The following is a 23602-nucleotide window of genomic DNA, read 5'->3' as shown; positions in this document are numbered from 1 at the left end:
AAATGTAAAACATGATTAAAATAGTCATATTATTAAAATAATATTATTATATGAAACAATATTAATTATTAAAATAATAAAAATTATTTACTATATCTGTATTTATTATTAAAATAATAATATAATATAATACTATTTATTATTAAAATATTAAAAATATTTATGTTTAATAATATACAAAATGTAAATATTTAAAATTAGGCACAATGGTAAAAAAAATCCTCAAACAAAAATTTAATAATCATTTAAACTTATGATACTTTGTTGTAATCAATCAAGTCTTAAATTTTTTATTTTGAATCAATTGTATTCATAAACATTTATTTTTATCCAATTGAATCTTTATATTTCTATTTTCATTCAATTAAGATCTTGATTTGACAAAAACAGTTAATTATTTTTCTTCGAATAAGGTTTCAATTGATGAAAATAAATGTTTGAAAGTTTAATTAATTGTAATAAAATAATAAAGGTTTGGATGATAATTGAATTATAGTTTAAGAGTTTTTTTTTACCCTTTTGCCTTAAAATTAAAATATTTGAAAACTTTCAATATTAATATTTTAATATTTTGATTTTTTTAATTAAAATCAAATAAAATTGCTTTAACATAATATTATTTTGGGTAAGATTAAATTAAGTCATAGTTTAAATAATTATATCTGATGTTTGACTTAGATAAAACTATAAAATTATTAAAAAACTTTCAATATTAATATTTTAATTCTTTAATTAAAATTAAAAAAAAAATATTTTTTAATAAAATAATATTTATGACCATGTCAAATTAAGATTGAATTTAAAAATTTATGCTTAAGGTCCAACTTAAGTTAAAATATACTCACGATAAATGGCCTTATTCATGAACTTGAAAAAAGAAAAACAATTTTCACAAAAATGATGTCATTTTTAATTGATTAATTTATTTTTTGTCAAACAAATATAAAACAAATACAGAAACCATCGCCGGAATTACAATACGAAAGTGGGAAAAAAGAAGGCTATAAGGGCCGCAGCCCGCAGGTAAGAGCTCAATAGAATCGTCCGACTTCCGATAGTTTCGCAAGCTCAAGCGCTATAAACACGCCCTCAACGTATCATTCTTGTTCCCCTCCATTTATCTACTTGGTTTACTTAATGACTCTTACGGCCCTTGAATTATGAACTTTTTTTTTTTTTTTAGTTTCAGTTGAGAACGAGGCCTGATTCTGAAATGCTCTACGCTGCTCTTAGTTGGGTTAATCTGAATAGACTGTTTGCTAAAAGTAAATGCATTTTGTTTATAATCTTTGCTCCCAGTGCGAGATGAGGAAACCATTTATATATAGTTCTCTATTAATTGCTGCTACATTGCAAACAAAGTCATGAAGGCCACTTTCTTTTCTTGACTGATCATTTGAAGAATAAACCCTTACGGTCCCATTATTTCATCTTTTTTTTTTTTTTAAACATGATATATGCCATGATTTACTCATAGTCATGGACATATCTAACTCTTCAATCCCTGCAGAAATTTTGTCAAAAAAGCAGGTGGATACTTGGTGCTAAAAGCATTAGCATGCTTGAAGTTGTTATATATAAAAGCTGAACTACAAAATCTCACCTGACTTTGCCAACCCATTAAAACAACTTCACATGATCACTTTGAAAAGTGCCAAAGTTTTGGACAATCAGTGGTTTATTATTGACAGATTTAGTAACTTCGACCTTACAATTACACACAAATTGATGTTGAAAACTAAACTTGAAGGTGTGTTTGGTTGCTGAATGAAACTAAAAAACTGGTTTACACGTCCGCAAAAAGACCAGCAAAATCAGCAGTCAGTAGTTCACCAACATCATCATCATCACATTTGTTAAAGGTTTACCCTTTAGGATGAAGGCTTTGCCTTAGTAGTTTTTTTTTTTTTTTTTGGTCAGCTGGGGGACCTACTTTCCTAAACCAAACATTTCAAGATGTGGAGGTGAAATGTCAGAGTTGTTGCGGTGGTTAAGAAGAATAAGCATAAGCATAAGCTGCTTGCGTATATTTTGCATGGCTTTTTCGAGATGCCTCAAGTCATGAAATTGTACTCTTAATTGCATATCCATTAATCACACAAACTGCACACAAGAGGAGAAAAGCCTCAAAGATAATAATAAATTAATAAATAACTACTACAACAAAATTGGAAGAGGGGTTTACCGAACCCAACCCAAACCCACATCCATACTACTAATCGGCATGACATCCAAATACTGAAATACCCTTGATATTTTTTGTTTCTCTTTTCTATGGAAATATATTATGCAATGCAAATTAAAAAAAAAAAATGATTGTCCCCATAAGAGCTTCTGAAGCCGCGTTATAATAGTTCATGAAGAGGTAAATTTAGTGTGATAGTGTATCCACACATCTACATTTAAAAAGTAATATTAAATAAAATTTAAAATTCAAATCGTATTATTTATAATTCTTACTTCTTTTCTTAAACTGTAACTTTTTTTACACCAAAAAAATTGAATGCCGGCTATTGCTAGTTTTAATGGCAGATTAAGTTTCAAATGATGCAATAATTAATTAATTAATATGATTTTTGATATTTGAATTTGAATTACAACTATTTTTCAACTTACAGTTACTATAATTTTGACAGATTAATATGAAAAATGGTGGTCAATGATTTAATGACTTAAATTTGAAAAGGAATAATCCCTTAAATTGTCAACCTACATAGAACTTTAAAATATTACCATTTAAGCTAGGATTGTGAACGAAATGAAAATGAACGAATGAATGTATATCTATGATTCATTCGTTTATATTTAGAGACATTTGAACTCAATTCTTATTCGATAAAAAAAATCACTATATTCATTCGAGTTCGATTCGTTTAAATGATATGATATTTACATTCAGTTTATATTCGATTCAATTAAATTAAACGAATTCGTTTATAAATTTTAAATTAACATGTTCATGAATATATATAAATGAATATGTTCATAAACAATAAACAAATCATAATTAAATAAATTTAAACAAACAAATCATAAATTAATATAAACAAACTCAAACGAACATAAACAAACCCTAAAATAGGAATATGATAAAAGATAAAAATATAATTTTGTTAATATTATTATAAACGAATAGCAAACAAACAATAAACGAATAAAAAATGAATGAATTTTAAATAAATTTTAAATGAATTTTTTTTTATAAATATAAATAAACCGAATAAATCTCTATTCCTATTTGGTTGGTTTAATAAATGAAAAAAATATTATGTAAAATTATTTATTAAACTTAATAAACGAATAAAAATAAAATATATCATAAACAGTTGGTTAAATATTCTAATCGTTTATACCTTAATTCAAGCTTTCCCAAAAGAAAAAAAAAAGGAAATAAATCTATCAAAAGACTATTATTAAGATTTAAGGTGAAAAATATGAAAAAAATCAACAAAATTATTTCAAAATTTCCTTTTTTTGTTTTGACTTTTGACCAATTACCTCCAAAGTTTACATTAGAATCATGCAATAATTGGGAACTTTTCTAATTTTTTGCAACTAAAAACCAAAAATCACTAATCAGAGGGAAAGTCAAAAAGGGAAAATTAAGAACCGCAGAGATACCAAAAAATACAAATGAATGAAAATTTACGCGTTTAACGCTTAATCTAGTGGCAAATCAAGGTCAATTTACACGCACAATTCCATTTTAGCACATGCACGCTGATTCCAAACGACATCGTTACCGATTCTCTCATTTGAAAGTGGAATGCACGCTCTTTAACGAGAAAGTGAGTTAAACTCTCCATGTGGCTCCTAGGTGGCCGAGGCTCCTATTTTAAATATCGCTTTCTCTCTCAGTCTTTTCCCAACGTAACCCAAAATTTGTAGTTAAGTTGCAGGTTAGAAGTTGGAGCTCCAAATCCTCCCTGTCTCTGTTTCTCTCTCAAAGAAGAAGAAAATAAACTGAGAAGCCATTCTCTCTTTCAGAAAATGGCTGCTGGCGCCGAAGATATTGAGGTTGGCTTCAAAGAAGCAAATTCGTGCCTGCCTTCTCATGTTCTCGATGATCAGGCAATATGGGAAACCAAGAAAAAGAAGGTTTTCATCAATATTCGCAGCTAAATCCTTTTTCCTTGTTTTCTTTTTTCATTTTTTTTCAGTCGTTTTACCGAAACATCTGCTGATTGGTTTGCTGTTAATTACAGGATGATGTGAAGCACAATTACCATTGCCATCGTTCAAAGTTGCCTACTGAGCCCTTTCCACCGGTACACAATATTTTTTTATCCTTGCATTGCCTTGTTAAACAAAAAATATAAAGAAACTTGATCGCCATTGATGGAAAACTGTAAAACTTTCTCTCTTCTTTTTTTTCCCTTCTTTTGATGCTGTAATTATGAAACAAGTGGAGAAAAATGTTGGGATTTGGAGAAAATCAAAGAAAATTCAAGAAACCGGGAATTATGGGATGAAAAGCAATCATATGTTGACTTGAAAAGATATTTTACTGGAAATCATATCAACTGAGCCCAGGAATTTCTTAATGGTCATACCAGATTGGGAAATTTTTAGTGATTTATTTTCATTTTTAGTTTCCTTTATCGGAGTGAATATACAGTAGAATTGGGTCTAAAGAGCTTTCCCTCATTTCCAAATAGCAAACACTCCTAATTAGGAAATGATAGTCCTATTGGTTGTACTCTTTTTTTCTTTATATAATTTTGTTGGTAATATTTTATGTTTATCATGATTTTAAATTTTTTATTTTTTTCATTTGTGATTTTTTAATTTATTTCAAAATTTTGTAATGGTGTTTTTCAAATATTTTAAAATCTTGATTTTTTGAATTTCATTTGATTTCGTAATCTTTTGTTTTTGAAATTTTTTCTAATAGATAAAATTTATCACCTAGACTTTAGGTGGAACGTAAATGCTCATATTTTAATGACGTTTTAACAGATATAGCCATTTAAAACAAAATTTTAATGACAACAATTGGATCACAGATTAATTGTCAAATTTACTCTACAAGCAAATTGCAAAATTGATTTCAATTTGTACCAAAATTGTAGGGGTGGTTTGGTGAAAAAAAAGAACTTTTAGGGGTGGTAAAACAAAATTAAAATATTCCTGGGGTCATTAAAGTTGTTGGTTTTGGGCACCTTTTTTATACGTAGTTTATTTCGAGGAAGCTGGTTTTTGGGTGGAGCAAATCGGTGTGGCAAGCTCTATTTTTTATATAATCACAAAGCAAAATGATCTATAAACTCTTCTACTGTTTCTCTTTTTGTGTTTGAGAATCTCATCAAGTTGTAAATATTCATGACTCTATCTTATCACTTTCACCTCATTGATGAATTTGCTTCAAACTAATGGTCTTTCGATTTATTTTCATTTACATGCATATTTAATTTTCTAAAGCACTCAAAGGGTAGCTCGGGACGGCATCAGAAACCAAGATACTCCGGCAACTGGGCATCAGGAGGTGGAATGCAGGCTATTTTCCTAGATTCTGGTAAAAAATCATGCGGGACTGGTGTTTTCCATCCTCAAACGGTTGGCACTAATTTTCAGTCAAGTAGAAAACCAGGTACTGTAACATAAATCCTAGTGATATATAAATAAATTTGGTGATAAATTACTGATATTAAGGTTTGACATTGTTGCATGGTGCAGCTTGCTCTCCGGTTCTCCTCCCTTTCCGAGTTGTTCAAGCTCTCAACCTCAATGTTCATGAATTAGGCCGGCAAATTTCTCCCCGGCGAGGTTTACCAGTAACTTAGGTTTCACTTTGTATATTTAATACTATTGAACTTGCTGCTAAAACTGGTTTTTGTTCATTTTCATGCAGATCTCAAAAATAACAGTGCAAGAAGTGGAGACAAGGGGAAAGATGTATCAACAAAGCGTTGGGTGATTTCCCAAAATGAAAATTCTTCGCCAGAGGTATTTCTTCCCGAGGAATGGACGTACTAGCCTATCAAAATTTCAATAGCCAAATTTAGCAGTATTACTATCTGTTACAAACCACACCCCCCAAAAAAAAAATCATAAAGCAAAGCATTAGATTTGCATGATTGTGGTGTTGTCCGCTAACGATCGAATAATGTAACATAAATAATAACAGCACCAAGTCTCGATGTGATTGGTTGTCCTGATTTCAATAAAAATATTTTTCCATTTATTTCTTGCTCATAGAATTTTACATTTTCCTGCAAAAACACTTTTATAAGGGACATGTAGTGTTTGATATGAGCTAATTACTTCAAAAATTATAATGATTTATATATAATGATTAAATTATTATGTTTAATAAGCAATCGATGATTTTACAAGCTAATATTTATTATAATAAATTCAAAAATAATTTATTAATTTTTTTTTTACTTTTTAAAATATTTTATATATAATATAATTTTTTATTTTTATTTTATTATCAATTTAATAGATTGGTTTTATTTTTTAATTCAAATATTTTTTACATAATTTATATTATAAAAATCAATTTACCTATCAATAAATATATTTATGAATTTAATAATTTAATAATATTTTATTATAAAATAAATAAATATTAATAATATTTTACAAATTATCATCTTTAAACAATCAAATAATTATTAATTTGTGTAACTATTACAATATGCATATTTATTTTTGTACTTTTAAATAAAATAATTTTGATTTTTTGTAATACTAAAGACACGGTGATCTTTAATTAAGAATTAATAATTATTAATCAAACAAAATTAAAATCTCTTTGGTAATAAAATTATCCCATAATTACATTACCATAATGATCTTTCAAATATATCAAACATTATCTTAAAGATATTAATTCAGTTATATGATAGATAAGTAGCTAACTATAGCATATTTATTTATTTATTTATATTTTTAGATTTTGTTTGAATTTAGTTTTTTTGAGTGATTTAAAGATTGTATTTTTTTACATCTATTTGGTGCATTCAAAATTTTATATTTAAAATAATGTTCACAATAACAAAATCCAAATTAACAAAAAAAAAAAAAAGAAAAGCTATTCTTTGACTGCTCTTAATTGGAAAATAAAGAGAAATTCTAATTTTTTTATGAAAAATAAAGGAAAATTCTAATTTTTTACCATATTTGAACTAAATTAAATTCATATTATAAAAAAAGAATAAATACAGTAGCACATATTTTGGTTCAATTCATATCCTATATATATACTAATCATAAATCTGTAATTCATTTCTTTCCTTGGCCAAAAAAAAAATAATCATAAATCCGTAAAAAAACAAAATTGTAAACAGCGGTAAGAAATAATACTAGCACGATTATTCTCTTCCAATAAAATGCTGTGAGGTAGTTTACTAGAAGGATAGAAAATCCCAATTGGAAAAGAAAAAAAAAAAAAAAAGGGTTGAAGGAGATATTTTGAGGTTATTTCCTTACGGATTAGCGATTTCTAGTACTAACATTTTTTGATACTCAAAATCCGGTCATTCTTTTGCCTCCCTCTTTCGGTGGACAATGGAAGCAACTGTTCTCGGCTCCCATCGCTTCCTCCCTAGCCTCCTCTCAACAAAACCACTTCAAATTCCAGGTTAGTCTTCCCCTGTTTGGTTCCTTGGAAAACCTAAAAGAAAAAGGAGGCAAAGTTAAATAAAGAAGAGTTAAGCACCGGTTCAAATTTTGAGAGTTTCTGTCAGTTGGCTGTTTCAGTATGTGGGCATGATTTTACTGATTTTATTTTCAGTTTATTGAAATTGGGCCTTGAGTTCAAAAGGACTTAGTTTACATGCTTATATCATGCTTTTTTTATTTAGATTGAGAAATGTGGTTTTGGTGAATTAGAGCTATTTCTTTGTGGATGGTGTTCTAGCTATGAATTTAATTCGTTAATGTGAGTTTCAGTGGAAGTGCTTTTAGTTTTCGGTTTGGATAAACTCAAGGCTTTTAAAAATGTATTCTCTCTGTTTGTTTTAACTATGCTTCATTAGGAACTTTATTTTGCTTGAGTAAAAAAACCATAAAAACTAGTTCAAAAATCGTGGGGGGGGGGGGGGGGGGGGGGCAGGGGGAGGGAAGAGGTGATGTAGATGTTGAATGCAAGCCACAGTATAATTTTGGAGGAAAGGAGAGAAACTTGTCATTCATATCTCAGACATTTTTATCTAGCGTAATGGGAAAGATGCAATGTTAACTTTTTTGTGTTAATGGAGCAATTCTGTGCACAAAATTTTTTACTCTGACTTGGTATGCAGCTGGACATGTGGCTCGTGACCTACGATTTTATCATCCACTCTATGCCAAACTCCACCACACTCTCAAGATGAAATTGGTAAACTGCAGTAGAAGCCATTTTGTGCTGCCAAATAGATGTTTCCAGTCAAAAACAAACAGAAAATGGTCGAGCAATTCTTCAGACCAGCTTCGAAGTGACTATGTAAATGTTGAATCACCATCCTCAGAGTCTCTAAATCTGGACGTTGTTCCTTCAAGTTCAGATAAGGAGACAGATATTTCCAATTCTAATGGTGTTAATAGCATTGAGACTTCATGTGATAGACCAAAATATTTTAGAAATAGATTTCTAAACTTTGTATGTCTGAGTTCTGTGATGAATAATGCTGCGGAGTCATTCTTTAAGAGTGAGATTCGAAGGAGGCTATTTGTGACAGCTATACTGCTTGTAATTAGTCGTGTTGGGTATTTCATTCCTCTACCTGGATTTGATAGAAGGTTGATACCTCAAGATTACCTTAGCTTTGTCTCTGGGTCTGTTGGTAAGTTTTGTAATCTATAAGAAAAATTTGTACCCTTTTATGCCTTCTAAGCTATTTGGAGTTTTTTTCTGCGTTTTTGGTCAATACTGTTAAATAATTTTTGTCTAAGTTAATGAATGTATGACCTTTCATTTTGCTTTTGGTAGATGACCTGGGTGATTTTTCTGCGGAGCTTAAACTGTCCTTTTTTCAGCTTGGTATCAGCCCTCAGATAATTGCATCTATAATTATGCAGGTTTGTAACTTTTATTTTGGCTATATATGTTTTTTTTTTTTTCTTACATGATTGTGTAACATACATTCCATTTTTGTCCTTTCTTGCTGTGAAATCAGTTTGCCACCCTCTTGGTATATGTTGAAACGGAGATAGATAGATGTTGAGGCTGCTTGTTATGTTCTTTTAAGATGGAATGTTGTATAAATGGCTAAAGGTTATTCCCTTTAATATGAAGCTCACATGAAGTGCCTAGTTATTCTTCTTTTGGCCTGTGTTCTAGAGTTTAGTGGTACATTAGGGTTCTGAAGTTGCTTTCTATTAATTGGAATAACTATTACCTTGTGATTGGATAGAATGTGGGACTAGGAATCTCTTCATATTTTGTGGCATTGTTTGCTCTTGTTTAATGTATTTGTGAATGGTTGTGAATTTTTCTTGTTCATTTGGTCTTGGTAACTAATGTCTATGATCTCTATAGACATATTTGTTAAGTTAGGTTCAAGAAGGAAAAAAATGGATGTGCTTTTTCTTGCCAAGAGAAAGATACCCAATAGAGTCTTTGCTTGGCCTAAATTTTTTTTTGTTTTAGGGATTCTTTTATGTTTGGTGTATCCTTATGTGGATTCTCATGAACTGGTTGAAAACAGGTACTCTGTCATGTTGTTCCATCCTTAGTTAAGTTGAGGAAGGAAGGATTGGATGGCCACGAGAAGATAAAGAGTTATATGTGTGTCTAGTTTTTCATCTCAAGCAGTGAGAGGAGCCCTTGCTACATAATTTTACATGTATAATTCTTGATAAAGCTTGGCCATTTATAAAGCATGTTATTTTTCTTTCTATTGCAGATGGTGGATTTCACTTGGCTTTGCAATATTAGAAGCTGTTATAGTTGCTTGTTATTCTCTTCCATATTCAATTTATGCAGCCAGTTACAGGTACTTTAGCAATATAAACATGATCAACAGTCTTCTGATTTTATTGTTTCTTGGAAGAAATTGGCAGGATATGAGACATATTCAGCCTTTCCTGGAATAATTTACATGTAATCAATGTCAAATCCATTTTTGCACTAGTGCGCGACCCATTTTTTCCATCCATATGTTATGTTTTAGACTTTATTTGTTAATTAAAGTCTATGGTTTTTCAGGGTCAAGCATGTGATGGTGACTGCTTTTCTATTGGTTTGTGGTGCAATGACTATGACATGGATCTGTGATACAATATCAGAATCCGGATTTGGTATCATTCTTAATATATTTACTCATTATTTCTTATACCCGCAAATTGTTATGGACAAGTTTTTTAATTTTATGATAGTATGAACAACCGGCCAAATAAATGTACAGCTAGTGGTTCTTTTCTCTTGAATTTATATTGAGAGAGCTCTGAAAATAGAGCTTGAAGCAAAAAGGTTTATAGGATGTGGGAAGACCTTACCTTGGATTGGACGAAATTATGGGAAATAGTGATAATTTTCTTATTGTAAATTATAATGCGTTCGACTTGAGATAGGGGAAAAAATATGCTTCTATCTAAGATTTTTATAATGCCTATGATGCAAGCTGTAATTACATATTCTCATTTTGAAACTCCATCTTTTCTGAATATATATAATTTCCACCTACTATGTTTTGGCATATATTAGAATGGCTGCCATAGGATAGTTGGATTGCCTCTAAAAGCTTTGTGCCCCCCAGTACTGGAAACATTTATTTTATGTCATTAGCTGTGCAAAAGATGGAAACTCTTTTCTAGGGATAAGGGTAATATGGTCCACTATTAGTTCATCTTGTAACATCTGCATTTTTAACTCTAACGAAATGTCTTTGTTAAGTTTAACTTATAACACCAATTTATTCCATGTATTTGTCAAAATTTTATGAGGCCTTTTTAGCCCTTTGGTTCATAATGTCCATATCAAAGCAACAAATTGCTGGCAGAGTAACTTACTTTCTAGCTCCTGTTAACCATCAAATCAACATTTTATCATCACTATGACTAGAAAATGAGTTTTGATTTTAGAACTTGTAGATTATATCTCAAACAGAAGAAATTCATCAAAAGTTTCAGCTTCTTATGGTGCTGGTTTCGGCCTTTCAGCTTGTTCAAATTCAAGAATGGATGCCTGTTTTCTTGCATTTTGAAAGTGATGAAGTTGCTTATTACTTCAATGTTTGAGTATTGGTAGCCTTCTTAATTGACTGCTTGTGCATGTTTTAGGTCAAGGTTCGTCTCTAATTATATGTGTTGGAATATTAACCGGGTACACTGATACACTATACAAGATGTTGACTCAGCTCTCAGGTATGCCATATGTGCTGAGTGAGGACTTACTAATGTTTTAGTTGGGTGGAGCTTTTGTCGCAATTGTAATTCTTTAGTTTGAAAACTGTTGATGTTTTAAAAGTATGAAATGATTACAGGATTTCTCTTTTCCATGCAAAATTCTGAGTAGTTTTAACTAAAAATATCTCAAGCAATTATTAATTAACAAATTAAGCTTTGACTAGGTGGGCAGCCTGTCGTTGCTGTACCAGAATTTGATTTCAGTGTAAAGAGTACATTCAGTAAATATTGTCAAGGAAGTAATCCTATATGTGGGCTAGAGGAAAGTAAAATGAAAATTGTACCTGTGCACCAGTCTTTTAATGATTGTTGCTCTACTACAATGTAAAAACTGCCAATGTTCTTGGTTTTCTGTAGATGTGGACATCAACAGAGCATGTAAACTATGAATTTTTTGAAAATTTTCTTGGTTTTCTGTAAATTTTTTCTTAATTTTTCAGTGTTCAACATTGTTGTTTTCTTTTTTTTTTTTTTTTTTTCAGGGAGTGCTGTGAGTTGGTGGCCATACATGCTTGCTGTACTGGGTGTTTTTACTGTAGTCACAATGTGGGCAGTTGTTGTAACTGAGGGTTGCAGGAAAATAAAGCTGCAGTACTATGGATTTAAACTAGCATCTTCGGCAAGGTAATGCCAGTGTTACTCCCTAGACATTAGATGCATTCTGTGGAAAGACAGAGGCTTTGGTTTCGATTCTTCTCGGTATAACATAGATATTATATATTGTGGCTAATCTGAGCAGTGAGCAATGACTGATTTTATATAAGCTAGGACTATAATTGAATTTATTTCAGGAGATTTGTAACTTTTGCTGTTCATTTATTAACTAATAATAAATGGTCATATAATCTTTTTCAGTGCCACTTTTTCTTATTTTGTGTTTTGGACAGGGATGATTCCCCAATAACTGAAGTAGAACCCTATATTCCTTTTAATATTAATCCGTCAGGAATGCAGCCTGTTCTCACCACCACTTATCTCTTGGCATTTCCAAGTATTGTTGCTAGGTAATTTGCCCAGAAGTGATTTAAATACTTATTATGAATCCTTTGTTCTATTTGCATTTCAGTGTAATATTCCTTTGATGCATTAAATTAGCATGGGTTTGTTAATTGTCCTATCCTATTTACTTACCTTAAGGCTATCTATTGTTGAATGCCCAGCAATTATCTAACACACAACACTCTTGACAGTATCCTTGGTTCGCCTTTTTGGGAGCATGTTAAGGAGATATTGAACCCTGGAACATCCATTGGTGCAGAGCCATGGGTTTACTACTCAATATATGCGTTTTTTGTTTTTTTGTTCAATATATTTGATATTGTAAGTACTTTTGAACCTTGATGATTTTAAGTTTCTGATGATAATCTGCTTATTGTCTGCTGTTGCAAGCAAATTGCTTTTCTTGCCATGTTATCTTCCTTCTGGCTATTGCTTACTTGCTGGGGTATCTTAATGCCAATAGAAAATGAACCACGGTTATCTTTACTTTTTATACTTGATTTTGCTTTATTATTTGTTTAAGATGATGAGAAATATTAGTTACTTAAGGAAAACTACAGAAGTGGCTAATACTGGCAGGGCTTGAACTTTAAGCTTTTGTTTTTTCTTTTGAAATATGAACTTTAAGCTTTGGTCCGCTGTCTTATACACTTTTTTCTACTATTTGTATGCAATTGAACTAAACTTTGAAATGTACTAATCAATGCATGAATTTGTTTATATGATGTGTTTGTCTGAAGAATCATATAATTTTTCTCCTAGTAACTTATTCTAGTACTTATTGCTTTTTTCTGTTTGATATTTGTGTGTAAACTCCTGTGCAGGCCAACTTGCCGAAGGAAATAGCAGATTACCTGAATAAGATGGGTGCCAGGATACCAAATATAAAGCCTGGGAAGGCTACTATTGAATATCTCTCAAAGATTCAGGCATCAACACGTTTTTGGGGTATGTTTCTGTCTGAAAAATAAGTACAGTATGGAGTTGAAAGCTTACACCATTGTCAGGGCTATATGTTGAACCCACTTCCCATTTCTTGTGGGATTTTGGCTGTTTTTTGCCATCACATCTGCAGGAGGGCTACTGTTAAGTATTTTGGCAACTACATCAACCGTACTTGATCATTACTTGCGACATATCAATGAGGGATTTGCAATTGGGTTTACATCAATTTTAATAATTGTAAGTGCAATTCTAAAGGCTTGTTTGTAGATGCACTGATGCTCAGTTTTATAACATTTTTTAGAGCACTTGATAGGAGACCAAACCATTAAAGCGATCTCAGTAAATATCACCTATGAAATACTGTTCTTTTTGAGTGATTAGAGTGTACTGTTTTGCATTTCATCTAACGCATTGCTCCATTTTGATTAGGTGGGTTCCATAATTGAGCTAAGAAGATCCTACCAAGCATATAATGTCATGCCAAGTTTAAGCAAAGCTCTAAGGCGATATGGGGTGTAACATTTCAAGAGGCTCTTCACATCCTTGGAGGTATTACTTTATTTTATTTTTACCTTAACATGTAATTCATGCTTCATACTGGCAAATTATTAGGAAAATATTACTCCAGTGGTGCAGAGATCCACCGCAAGATATTGGTATTGAGTTGTTATGTGGTAGCTTTGAGTTAAATTCTGGGTTCAACGTGAGAACACAATTTTGTTAATACAGTTTGGTTGAGTTGCTGCTGCTGCTGCTTTTGGGGAGTAAAAGATGAAAAACCTAACTTGATTTTTTAGTTAATCAGCTCACTTCGCAAGCAGGTTCTTATTCTTCTGAATCCTCATTTCTGGATTTGGACATGGCTTCTCTACTCTGTGAGAAGTGGATTTTAGTTTTGAGTTGTTGTAATACGGTTAGTGGATGTATATACACAACAGGTGAAGCATGTTTCCGCAGGAAGGGATGTGATATCTCCCGATTTCTATAGATTTGAGGTGTAGATGGATGTAAGTTGTAAGGTAAGGCAATTTGACGTTGGATTCCCGGTCGAGAATACGCATGGTTGTGATTGATAGCCGAAGGGGGTGTAATTTTTGTTTCATTTATCCATCTTACCACACACCACTAATTCATGAGAGAGTATGAATTCCTGATCATTTACGCTTACATGCCCAGTGGCCTATATTTTTTATAATCTCTCAAGATTAAGATTTGTTTGATTAATTTTTTTTTTTAATAATAGAAAGGAAAAAGTAATTGTTTTTTAAAAAGTAGTTTAAATTGAATAAATATGTTAAAATATATAATTGAAACACATTATAGTAGTCTTATAGTTGTACGTATAAATTTATGTTTTTGTAATTACACATTTTACATTTTAATCTCAATTTATTGGATCAAATTTAAGATTTTAAAAAATGTAAACACGTGGTTATAGTGTTCATAATTCGGTTAAAATTGAATTAATTGATCTTGATTTAATTTAGTTAATTAATTGGTTATTAAAATTTAAAGTTGCTTTTCGGTTAATTTGATTTAAAAATTAAATTAATTAAATTAATTGAATTAATTACAATATTATAAAATTTATATATAAAATAAATATTATATAAAATTATTTATTTCATTTTACGTTATTAGAGTTTTTAATTTAATATTTTAATATTTTTGTTAAATAATTTTATTTAATATATTTAACATGTAAGAAAATAAAAATCTAAAATGTAATATAATATAATATATTTTATTATTTTATTAATAAAAAAGTAATCATTAATTGAATTAATTTTAATCAATTAATTTTTAAAATTAAAAATTTAATTTAATTGATAAAAATAAAATAAATAATTTAATTAATTTAATTTTAAATAATTCAATTGAAAATTAATGAAACAAATCGAATTAATACCTCCGCTCGTTATATCTTCACAGTAGCGGAGGCTAGGGCAGTCTAGTTCTTCGGCAGTTAGATAAAAAGCAAGTGACGTGGATCACGGGGATTGATTGTCATTTGTCACTTTTCACTCTTATAGTCGCACTCCGTGCCGGTTTGTTCTTATCCCGCCCAAACTTCTATTCAAATAATAAACCTCATCCGCTCAAAAGATTTCAAGCAACCCAAACACCGGAAAAAAATGGAATTGTCGAAAGGAAAAGGAAGCTCGGAGATGGAGTTCACGGAGGTCGAGACAACCGCTGAGTTCCTGGATGGCTCTGTCATCTTCCACGTCGTCAAGGACGCCATTGGTTTCGTTCTCTACATGCACCAGCAAATCCCTTCGTATGTTCTCGCTTTTTCCTTTACTAGCAAATTAAAAAAAAAAAAAAACTCATAAATTTCTCTATCTTAAATGTTTATCGAATTGGTGACATTGGAGGTTTCTATTTTATTTTCTTAACATTATATTTATTTTTATAAATTTCTTGATAACATCAATTACTTTATATATATCCAGCATTTTGCAAGACATCAGTCTTGAATTCGATTCGATGCATACTGAATATAAAGAATTGGTATGTTAGCGTTGTTGTTTCAATGATTTGCTTTTGTTTTAGTATTTTATCTTGTCTTTTTTTTATTATTATTTTTGGACCCTAAGAATTGTCAGTTTTAGGAGATGGATCTTACAAAAACAGAGGCGAAGGCATCTTTGCGACAAAAGCACATTGGCAGAATGAGAGAGGTTAAGCAAGGGATCAGAAGGATGGAAAAGTTTATGAGTACAATTTCAAGTCTTCAAACTGCATTTCAACTGATGATAAGCGAGATCCCCAACATCCATGAGGTTATTTTGGTCCTTGGGTCAAATCCAATTCGACCTCAGCACGTTTATCACATGTATTTTTCACATGCAAATCCTGCTCCTTCTGCTGAAGCTGATTTCATGAAAGGCAGGACAGCAGAAGGTCTTTCAAGGAAGGTAGCTTATGATGCTGTTTCTACTTCAATTTTAAATTGCACGTTTTTTGAGATATGTAATGATTTATTCTGTTTAACAGGCTATTAGGGCATTGATCTCAAAAGGTGCAGGTTCCAGTTCCTATCCAGGTAGTTACTCCAAACATTTTTGTTGTTAATGCCAATGACTCTGTGGAAGTCAAGTTGATGATTTTCTGTTATCTTTATTTTTTAGGCCCTACTAAGTTGTTTCTAATGGTTAAAGCTCCCACCTCATTCAGTCTGCCTTTGCATTTTCTTCCAAAACGTGACTTCAGATACAGCAAAAAGGTACAGATGTAGTAAACAATTGTGCACCCATAATTGGACCTTTTATTTACATCTTGAGATCATATATGAATCTTAATAAATTATAATTTAAAGAATTGTTTACACACTACTGGTGGGTCTATGCATGTTTATTACCACTTTTATTTTGTAATCAGTAATTTTAATGCAATTTTGCTTTCCAGATTGTGCCTTTCAGACTACGGTTTAGATGTAGAACCCAAGGTTTGCAAATGGATGCTCCTGATCATGGTCCGCAGTCTGGCAGATCAACTGGTTTGATAGATTCTTCGGATGATCTCATCTGGTATGCGGATTGATATCTTGAGCGCTTCTAACTATTTACTTAAAGTCATAGTTGCTGTCAAGTGCCGTAGTTCAGATGAAACCTTTTATTATATTCCCCTTTTATAGGTAATAAACCTTGTTGTAAAACACTATAAACACGGGGAAGTTTAATGTACGTTAAGGTGGCAACTCCAGATGGTCCAATCTTTGAAATAAAGTTTTGACCTATTAATCTGAATTGGGAGACTGATTAGTAATTATTATCGTAGTCCAAGACCATGACTGTCATCCTAGTTATGGTTTTTGGCTGACTTCCAAGTTTCCCACTTTGACATTGAGAACATAGTCTTTCTTAACTCTCCAGCTGTAAGTTTAGGTTATACTTTTCTAGTTCAGGCATGCATAAAGTGATCATTACCACATATGGTTATTGGCAAACTAAGGTGCAGCGTAGCCACATCGGAAGATGTTAAGTGGGTATCAGTGTTTGTGTCAATGTTGTTTTTGGTACATTCACAAGAAAAACTTTGCAGCTGATTGGCTTGCTGAAGCTGGCACTTCTTGGAAGCCAGTGTTATGTAATCAAATTATTCTAGAGGATTTCACTGTGTATGCACTTAAGGTTGTCCAAACCTTGCTTTTACCTATATCATTCTTTACAGGTTTCAATGTCGGCATGCAATAAAGGGCATAGCCTTCAAGACATCAGAAGAAGAATAAGAAGGTTCATCTTCCCATGATGAAAGTTTTGTCTTCTTGCCTCTTTAGCTGGTTCCGTCTCATTAATAGGCTCGTTATACTTTTTCATACTTGTAGATGCAAGAGTTCGTGCATATTGATAAATAAAGCTGCAAGTTTAATAGCTGTGGTTACAAGTGGCCAGTAATTAGCACTCATCTTATCTGCTAACCTGCATTCTGATTTACGACTTCAACCTGTGTATCACTGTGTAACTGAATCGACTTTATTTTGTAGCTACCAAGAATCTACAGAGCATTAACCATAGAGTTTGGCTTAGGCATTAATTAACTTGAACTGCAACTGTGCAAGGTGTTTTTTTTTTTGGAAATATTTCATCTATTGTTAGTGTAGTTTTCAGACTACACAAGTAGAAATAGGAAAGTGACATATCTCTTAGAATATATTTTAAAAAAATAAAAAATTTAATTAAAAAATAAATATAATGTGTTAATCTCTTAAATCCTTGTGTAATTAAAAGATTATATGTGTATCAAATATTAATTTTGTTTAGTTGAAGTGTCAGGATTTAAATTTTAGTGACTAAACCTAAAAATACAGGACTCTCACACTGCAGGACTGTTGGCAATTTGTTTCAGCGTTTGGATAAAATAAATGATGCATTTTTCTCTTTGTTAAAAGGGTTAAAGCCTAGAAAGAACAGCTTTAAACGTTTGTGAAAGAGGATATTGAAGAGTGAAGACAATGACAATCAAACCTAATCCACAACTCTCAAATTTAGAAGGTTTTAATTTAGGTTAGAAAAATGGTAACAGTCCGAAAATATATTGTTTTATTTTCCTTTCTTCCTTTATGGAATTTTGAACCTCCAATCGAACCTTTGGGTTACATCTTACATGACTCGGAAGTCAAAGGGCCTGGCGCCCCAGGCCCAAGGCTGAAGTTTGTGAACGTATATATCGGGTCAGGCTAATATTGGTCCACTGCAATGTTCTGTTCTGGGAAGTGAGCGAGAAAAAGGAAAGAGGGCGGTTCTTCTAGCAACTAGCAAGATCAACAATTAGTGAAACACCCACCAAGCCTAAAGTGAATGAACTCTCTCTCACCATTCTTCTTTCTCCAACCTCTAAACCTTAAACCCTACCATCTCTGAATCCATATAAATCCATAAGCATCTCTTGAAACAAATCAGAACCCAGAAAAATACTATGAAGTTCCAAATCGAAGACGTCAAGGTCTACTTTCCCTATGACGACATCTACCCGGAACAATACTCTTACATGATCGAACTAAAAATAGCCTTAGACGCCAAAGGCCATTGCCTTCTCGAAATGCCCACTGGCACCGACAAAACCATCGCCTTACTCTCTCTCATCACCAGCTACTCTCTTGCCAAACCCCAAAGCCCAGCTCATTTACTGTACCCGCATTGTACATGAGATGGAAAAAACCTTGGCAGAATTAAAGCTTTTGCACAATTACCAGATTAAGCATTTGGGTTCTCAAGCTAGGATTCTTGCGATTAGGCTTTCTTCGAGGAAGAATTTGTGCGTCAACCCAACGGTTTTAGCGGAGGAGAATCGGGATTCGGTGGATGCCGGGTGTAGGAAGCTGACAGCGAGTTGGATTCGAGCCATGGCGGCGGAGAATCCCAATGTACCTATGTGTCAGGTTTTTGAGAATTATGAGAAGGCCGCTTCTGCTGCCGTGTTGTCACCCGGCGTTTATACCCTTCAGGTATTCTTTTTTTTTAATTGATAAATGTATGATATGAGTTTCAAGGTTCAATTGTGAACTGAGTTTTGTGGTTTATTTAGGTACCGTTTAGTTGTTTGCTTCCTGAAGTAGAAAGCAAAAAAGCAAAACAATAAAAAAAGAAAAAAAAAAACTTTTGAAGAGTTAAAAGTACAGAAAAATTTTTTTTTTTATGTAAAACCAATTATATTAAAACTGATGTTACATTTTATAGTCTCTGTTTTTGGCACTGTTTTTGTTGGATTTGAGGGCGTTTCGGACGGAGAAAGGGTGGTTTCCGTACATTTTGGCAGGACATATGGTACAATTTGTAAAGGTGGTTGTTTATAACTATCAGTATTTGCTTGATCCTAAGGTGGATGGGATTATATCGAAGGAAATGCAGAAGAGTCTGTTGTGGTGTTTGATGAGGCGCATAATATTGACAATTTGTGTGTTGAAGCACTACGTGTTGGTGTTAGGAGACAGACACTTGAAGGAGCTACAAGGAATCTTTATAGGATAAGCCAAGAGATTGATATGTATGTATTTTTCTTTGGATAACATTTTATTTCATCTGTAAAATTTCGCATTTTAATTGAAATTAGAGGGTGAAACTGATAGGTAGGAGACTAGAACTTGTGAAGTTTAAGGTTTCAGGAGTTAATGCAGTCAATCTTTTTCATTGCCTTAATATCCAAATACCTCAATTAGTTCTCTGTAATTTCTTAGGAGCAATCTTCGGATTAGTTCTTGAGGAGTATTTCATCCCTTAATTTCTGAAAATGAAATTTTATTTATGTTCATTTCAAGTTATATCATGGTAGGAAGGTTCAAGGCCACTGATGCAAGCAGACTGCGTGCTGAATACAACCAGCTTGTAGAGGGTTTGGCACTAAGAGGAAGCCTACCTAGTATGTGGAATAGAATCCTTTTTTTGCGAAATGTTTTTATCATTATTCCTTTGGTTTGATGATAGTCCCAGATCATGAACTTTACTCTCTTCTCTTTTGCAGTCACTGACAACTGGTTTTCAAATCCTGCCTTGCCTGATGATATTCTAAAGGAAGCTGTGCCTGGAAATATCTGTCGAGCTGAGCACTTTTTGCATGTTCTACATAGATTGGTTCAGTATCTGAGAGGGAGACTAGATATTGAGAATTTTGAGAAAGAAAGCCCAGTTGGCTTTGTTGCCTCTATCAGTAGTCATGCTGGAATTAACCAGAAAACATTAAATTTTTGTTATGACCGTCTGCATTCACTCATGTTGACTCTAGAAATAACTGACACAGATGAGTTCTTACACATCCAAACAATATGTGACTTTGCAACTCTTGTAGGTACTTATGGTTGTGGATTTTCAATCATTATTGAACCTTTTGATGAAAGACTGCCACATATTCCAGATCCTGTCTTGCAGGTTGGTCTTTGTCATTTTTTTTTCTTTTCTGAATTAATGATTTTTCAGTATGTTGACAAACTTACATAACTCTGGAAACAACATACAGGTTTTGTTCCCACCATGAACATGTCCCTGTGATATTATCCCAAATCACTATTTTTATCGGGACCTTATGTTTGGAAGCTTTACTCTATATTGTTTTGTAAGAGAAGAAAATGAAGATAAATTTTCATTCTTGTTAATCTATGTGTATAGGATCTCTAATTTTCATGATATCTATCTGTCTGAGGTGGTCATGTAGATGGTTTGTCTTCCATGTTGACATTCATTGTATGCCTTTGTTTCACACCGAGATCTAATTTTATGGTTTTGTCCAGTGCTTGCATACAAATGACTCCTACTAATTTTTCTCAGTTACAATATCATTAATATATGATATTATTTTCTTCTTTTTCATTTACTAATCTTCATGATTTGGCATTTCAGCTTAGCTGTCATGGTGCTTCGCTTGCCATAAAACCTGTGTTTGACTGATTCCAATCAGTTGTTATTACATCTGGCACACTTAGCCCAATTGATCTGTACCCTCGCCTTCGTAATTTTCATCCTGTTGTTAGTCGTAGCTTTACAATGTCCTACAGTTGAGTGCACCAGCAGTCGCGGTCATTGTACCCACGAGAGAAGATGGTCTAGCACTTAGACTAGAAGCCTTGGCAAAGGTTGAAGATGCACCGGCGCCGCTTTGTCTGAAGAAGGCTCCATTCAACATCAAGTCACCTTCTGACCTCCAATTCCAGTTTCTCCATTCACTCTCCGGTGCATCCTCATGCTTGGTCACCTACATGAAATATTCCAACTTAATTCTCAACTCAATGTTTACGTTTAGGTCTTAAAATTAAGTGTTGCTGATCAGGTCTTAATTTAATACCTCTTTCTTAGAGCTATCATCAGGTGCAAGAAATCTGTTGCCTTGGCTCTTGACAAGAGATCGCATATGTCCGATGGTTCTCACTTGTGGAAGGTAGGCAGATTATAATCTTTTCCCTTTGCTTATGAAAACTTACAAGTTTGTAACTTATAAGATATTTAGCCTTATAAATATAGTCATTTTGTGTCAATTACCATTTGAGTTGTTCTTGCAGTGATCAACTTCCTGTTAGTACTAAATTTGACATGAGAAATGATCCTGGTGTTGTGAGGAATTATGGAAAGCTCTTGTTGGAGATGGTCTCTGTTGTCCCTGATGGAATTGTCTGTTTTTTTGTCAGTTATTCATACATGGATGGAATTATTAACACTTGGAATGATAGTGGAATTCTGAAGGTGAGGATCTTTTGGGCTCTCTGGTTATCAACTATGCAAAGAACTTGGGCATCTCTCACTCCCTTCTGGTCTCTGCCCTTCTTTCTTTTCTTTCCTTTTATTTTTCCCTAGCCTCGTATATGTAGGACTGGTTAACTTGCTTGAGAATAACATTATCCTTATACTGGAAGCAGATGTATATCGTTTTCCTGATGAAATGTTATTAATCCATTTCTTGTAGGAAATAATGTAACATAAGCTTGTCTTCACTGAGACGCAAGATGTTGTAGAAACCACGTTGGCTCCAGACAATTATTGCAGGGCTTGTGACTGTGGAAGAGGTGCGGTTTTTTTTTTTTTCTGTTGCCAGGTACTATTGTTGATGACATGTATAATTTTGAATTTGTTAGCAGAGCATGCAATTGGATTACATCTGTGGTGTCAGTTAGACAGGATCACAGGCTTATATTTGTTAGATTGTGGCCATTCTAAGTTGTTTCTGTCTTTGCTGCGAAATAACCAAAAGCAGTTGTCTTTATCATTTTGTCGTCATGCTAGTAGTTCATTTAGTAAAGAGAGGTGACGTGACCTATTACATTCTAATGAAATCACCTGAATTGCTTATATGTTACGGTGGAATGGTTGCTGAAGGTATAGATTTTGATTGACATTATGGAAGACTAGTAATCATGTTTCGTGTTCCTTTCCAGTATACATTGAGCATGTGAGTTTCTTCGAATTAATTAATTACCTTTCCAGTTTGCCTATTGCACTTTTAGGCATAGGCAACCTATGGGTACAGTAGGTTTATAGTAATGAAGTTACCGTAAGTTACATTTTCTATGTCTGCACGTCAATGAACTTGAGTTTCATCTCAGAATATTGCTGGTAAGGTTGGAGTACTTACGAGACACATTCCAGATAAAGGAAGGGGATTTTCTTACTTTTGATGCCTTTGTATGATTCTACATCCATCTTTGTCATGAAAGAAACTTGCTTTTTCTTGACCGTGTGACTCTGTTAAGCAGAGGCAAGCTGCACAATGTGTGGGCCTAGTTATCCGTTCAAAGGCTGATTATGGGATGATGATATTTGCAGATAAAAGTTATATATATCTCTTTATTTTTTCCAGTATATTGAAATTAGAAGTTCTCTCCTTGAGCTAGAAGCATTGCCTTTTTCAATTAGCTGCTAATCACTTGAACTAATAGTTGTTATTGTCAGTCATACTAAAGCTTAACTAGGGTTCTGTAGGATAACCGGCTTGAGCCGTTTTAGACTTCTTATTCTTAGTCCATATTTTGGTTGATAAAGTCATGGCATGAAAATTTCCCACTTTAATACTCAACTTGCCTTCCGAGTTAGTAATTGGATGCAGGTATAGCGGACATGACTGGCGTTCAAAATTACCAAGTTGGATACTGTCTCACTTACGAGATGCAAACCTGAATTTGAGCGCTGACATGGCTCTACATATAGCAAGAGAGGCGTGACCTTTTATTTTTTATTCAGTATTTTGTTAGCACTTTGGAGACAGATAAATTTCTTCTATACTATAACATAGTTATAAACAGATATATATTTGAGGTTTGCTCTGACTGTTGCAAATCTTGTATAGATCCTAGTTTCCTGGAGACGGTAGAAATCTTGTTTTGATTTTTCTTTGTTTACGA

At 32.7% G+C, this 23602-nt stretch overlaps 3 protein-coding genes and 1 pseudogene across 11 annotated transcripts; all 4 read left to right on the top strand.

Annotated features, from left to right (window-relative positions):
* Positions 1 to 3882: 3882 nt before the first annotated feature.
* On the top strand, positions 3883 to 6174 carry LOC111306424 (uncharacterized). Its single transcript, XM_022904296.2, has 5 exons — positions 3883 to 4098; positions 4206 to 4268; positions 5422 to 5590; positions 5677 to 5766; positions 5852 to 6174. Exons 1-5 carry the CDS (start codon positions 3991 to 3993, stop codon positions 5974 to 5976), a joined length of 555 nt encoding a protein of 184 aa, XP_022760031.2. The 5' UTR covers positions 3883 to 3990; the 3' UTR covers positions 5977 to 6174.
* A 1083-nt stretch (positions 6175 to 7257) lies between these two features.
* SCY2 (SecY protein transport family protein) lies at positions 7258 to 14447 on the top strand. Of its 7 annotated transcripts, XR_016331317.1 has the most exons (15): positions 7258 to 7588; positions 8250 to 8771; positions 8918 to 9006; positions 9636 to 9715; positions 9834 to 9923; positions 10136 to 10227; positions 11209 to 11292; positions 11817 to 11958; positions 12222 to 12338; positions 12525 to 12654; positions 13158 to 13281; positions 13409 to 13515; positions 13708 to 13827; positions 14008 to 14099; positions 14217 to 14447. XR_016331317.1 is itself a non-coding variant. In XM_022902473.2 (14 exons), exons 1-13 carry the CDS (start codon positions 7516 to 7518, stop codon positions 13795 to 13797), a joined length of 1740 nt encoding a protein of 579 aa, XP_022758208.2. In that variant the 5' UTR covers positions 7258 to 7515; the 3' UTR covers positions 13798 to 13827; positions 14008 to 14447. The 7 variants fall into 7 exon arrangements, 5 of the variants coding, with proteins under 5 accessions (XP_022758208.2, XP_022758206.2, XP_022758207.2 ...); XM_022902473.2 differs by having other exon boundaries at positions 14008 to 14447; XM_022902471.2 differs by having other exon boundaries at positions 13915 to 14447.
* Positions 14448 to 15140: 693 nt separating this feature from the next.
* Positions 15141 to 17855, top strand: LOC111305185 (non-structural protein). Of its 2 annotated transcripts, XM_022902467.2 has the most exons (8): positions 15141 to 15559; positions 15735 to 15792; positions 15894 to 16199; positions 16279 to 16327; positions 16413 to 16507; positions 16690 to 16811; positions 17455 to 17516; positions 17609 to 17855. In XM_022902467.2, exons 1-7 carry the CDS (start codon positions 15414 to 15416, stop codon positions 17510 to 17512), a joined length of 834 nt encoding a protein of 277 aa, XP_022758202.2. In that variant the 5' UTR covers positions 15141 to 15413; the 3' UTR covers positions 17513 to 17516; positions 17609 to 17855. The 2 variants fall into 2 exon arrangements, with proteins under 2 accessions (XP_022758202.2, XP_089607097.1); XM_089750971.1 differs by having other exon boundaries at positions 15142 to 15559; positions 17455 to 17855.
* A 628-nt stretch (positions 17856 to 18483) lies between these two features.
* LOC111305187 (general transcription and DNA repair factor IIH helicase subunit XPD-like) lies at positions 18484 to 23506 on the top strand (annotated as a pseudogene). The gene is made up of 8 exons (XR_016331659.1): positions 18484 to 19228; positions 19461 to 19767; positions 20057 to 20139; positions 20242 to 20645; positions 21114 to 21264; positions 21606 to 21648; positions 21770 to 21950; positions 22171 to 23506. The product of XR_016331659.1 is annotated as a general transcription and DNA repair factor IIH helicase subunit XPD-like (transcript).
* Positions 23507 to 23602: the final 96 nt, after the last annotated feature.

This window comes from Durio zibethinus, chromosome 21 (genome assembly GCF_047325235.1).
Source record: "Durio zibethinus cultivar Kanyao isolate XHJ-2024 chromosome 21, ASM4732523v1, whole genome shotgun sequence".
Classification (NCBI taxonomy): domain Eukaryota; kingdom Viridiplantae; phylum Streptophyta; class Magnoliopsida; order Malvales; family Malvaceae; genus Durio; species Durio zibethinus.
Note: the sequence above shows the minus strand (reverse complement) of the source record. Positions and strands in the feature narration are given on the sequence as shown.

Excerpts from the sequence above, each read along its gene's own strand:
- LOC111305185 (XM_022902467.2), top strand. The coding sequence starts at position 15,414 with ATGGAATTGTCGAAAGGAAAAGGAAGCTCGGAGATGGAGTTCACGGAG. Across the intron at positions 15,793-15,893 it reads ATACTGAATATAAAGAATTG|GAGATGGATCTTACAAAAAC; the intron begins GTATGTTAGCGT and ends TGTCAGTTTTAG. Across the intron at positions 16,200-16,278 it reads CAGAAGGTCTTTCAAGGAAG|GCTATTAGGGCATTGATCTC; the intron begins GTAGCTTATGAT and ends TCTGTTTAACAG.
- SCY2 (XM_022902473.2), top strand. The coding sequence starts at position 7,516 with ATGGAAGCAACTGTTCTCGGCTCCCATCGCTTCCTCCCTAGCCTCCTC. Across the intron at positions 9,924-10,135 it reads ATTTATGCAGCCAGTTACAG|GGTCAAGCATGTGATGGTGA; the intron begins GTACTTTAGCAA and ends ATGGTTTTTCAG. Across the intron at positions 13,282-13,408 it reads GGCATCAACACGTTTTTGGG|GAGGGCTACTGTTAAGTATT; the intron begins GTATGTTTCTGT and ends TCACATCTGCAG.
- LOC111306424 (XM_022904296.2), top strand. The coding sequence starts at position 3,991 with ATGGCTGCTGGCGCCGAAGATATTGAGGTTGGCTTCAAAGAAGCAAAT. Across the intron at positions 4,099-4,205 it reads GGGAAACCAAGAAAAAGAAG|GATGATGTGAAGCACAATTA; the intron begins GTTTTCATCAAT and ends TGTTAATTACAG. Across the intron at positions 5,767-5,851 it reads GCAAATTTCTCCCCGGCGAG|ATCTCAAAAATAACAGTGCA; the intron begins GTTTACCAGTAA and ends ATTTTCATGCAG.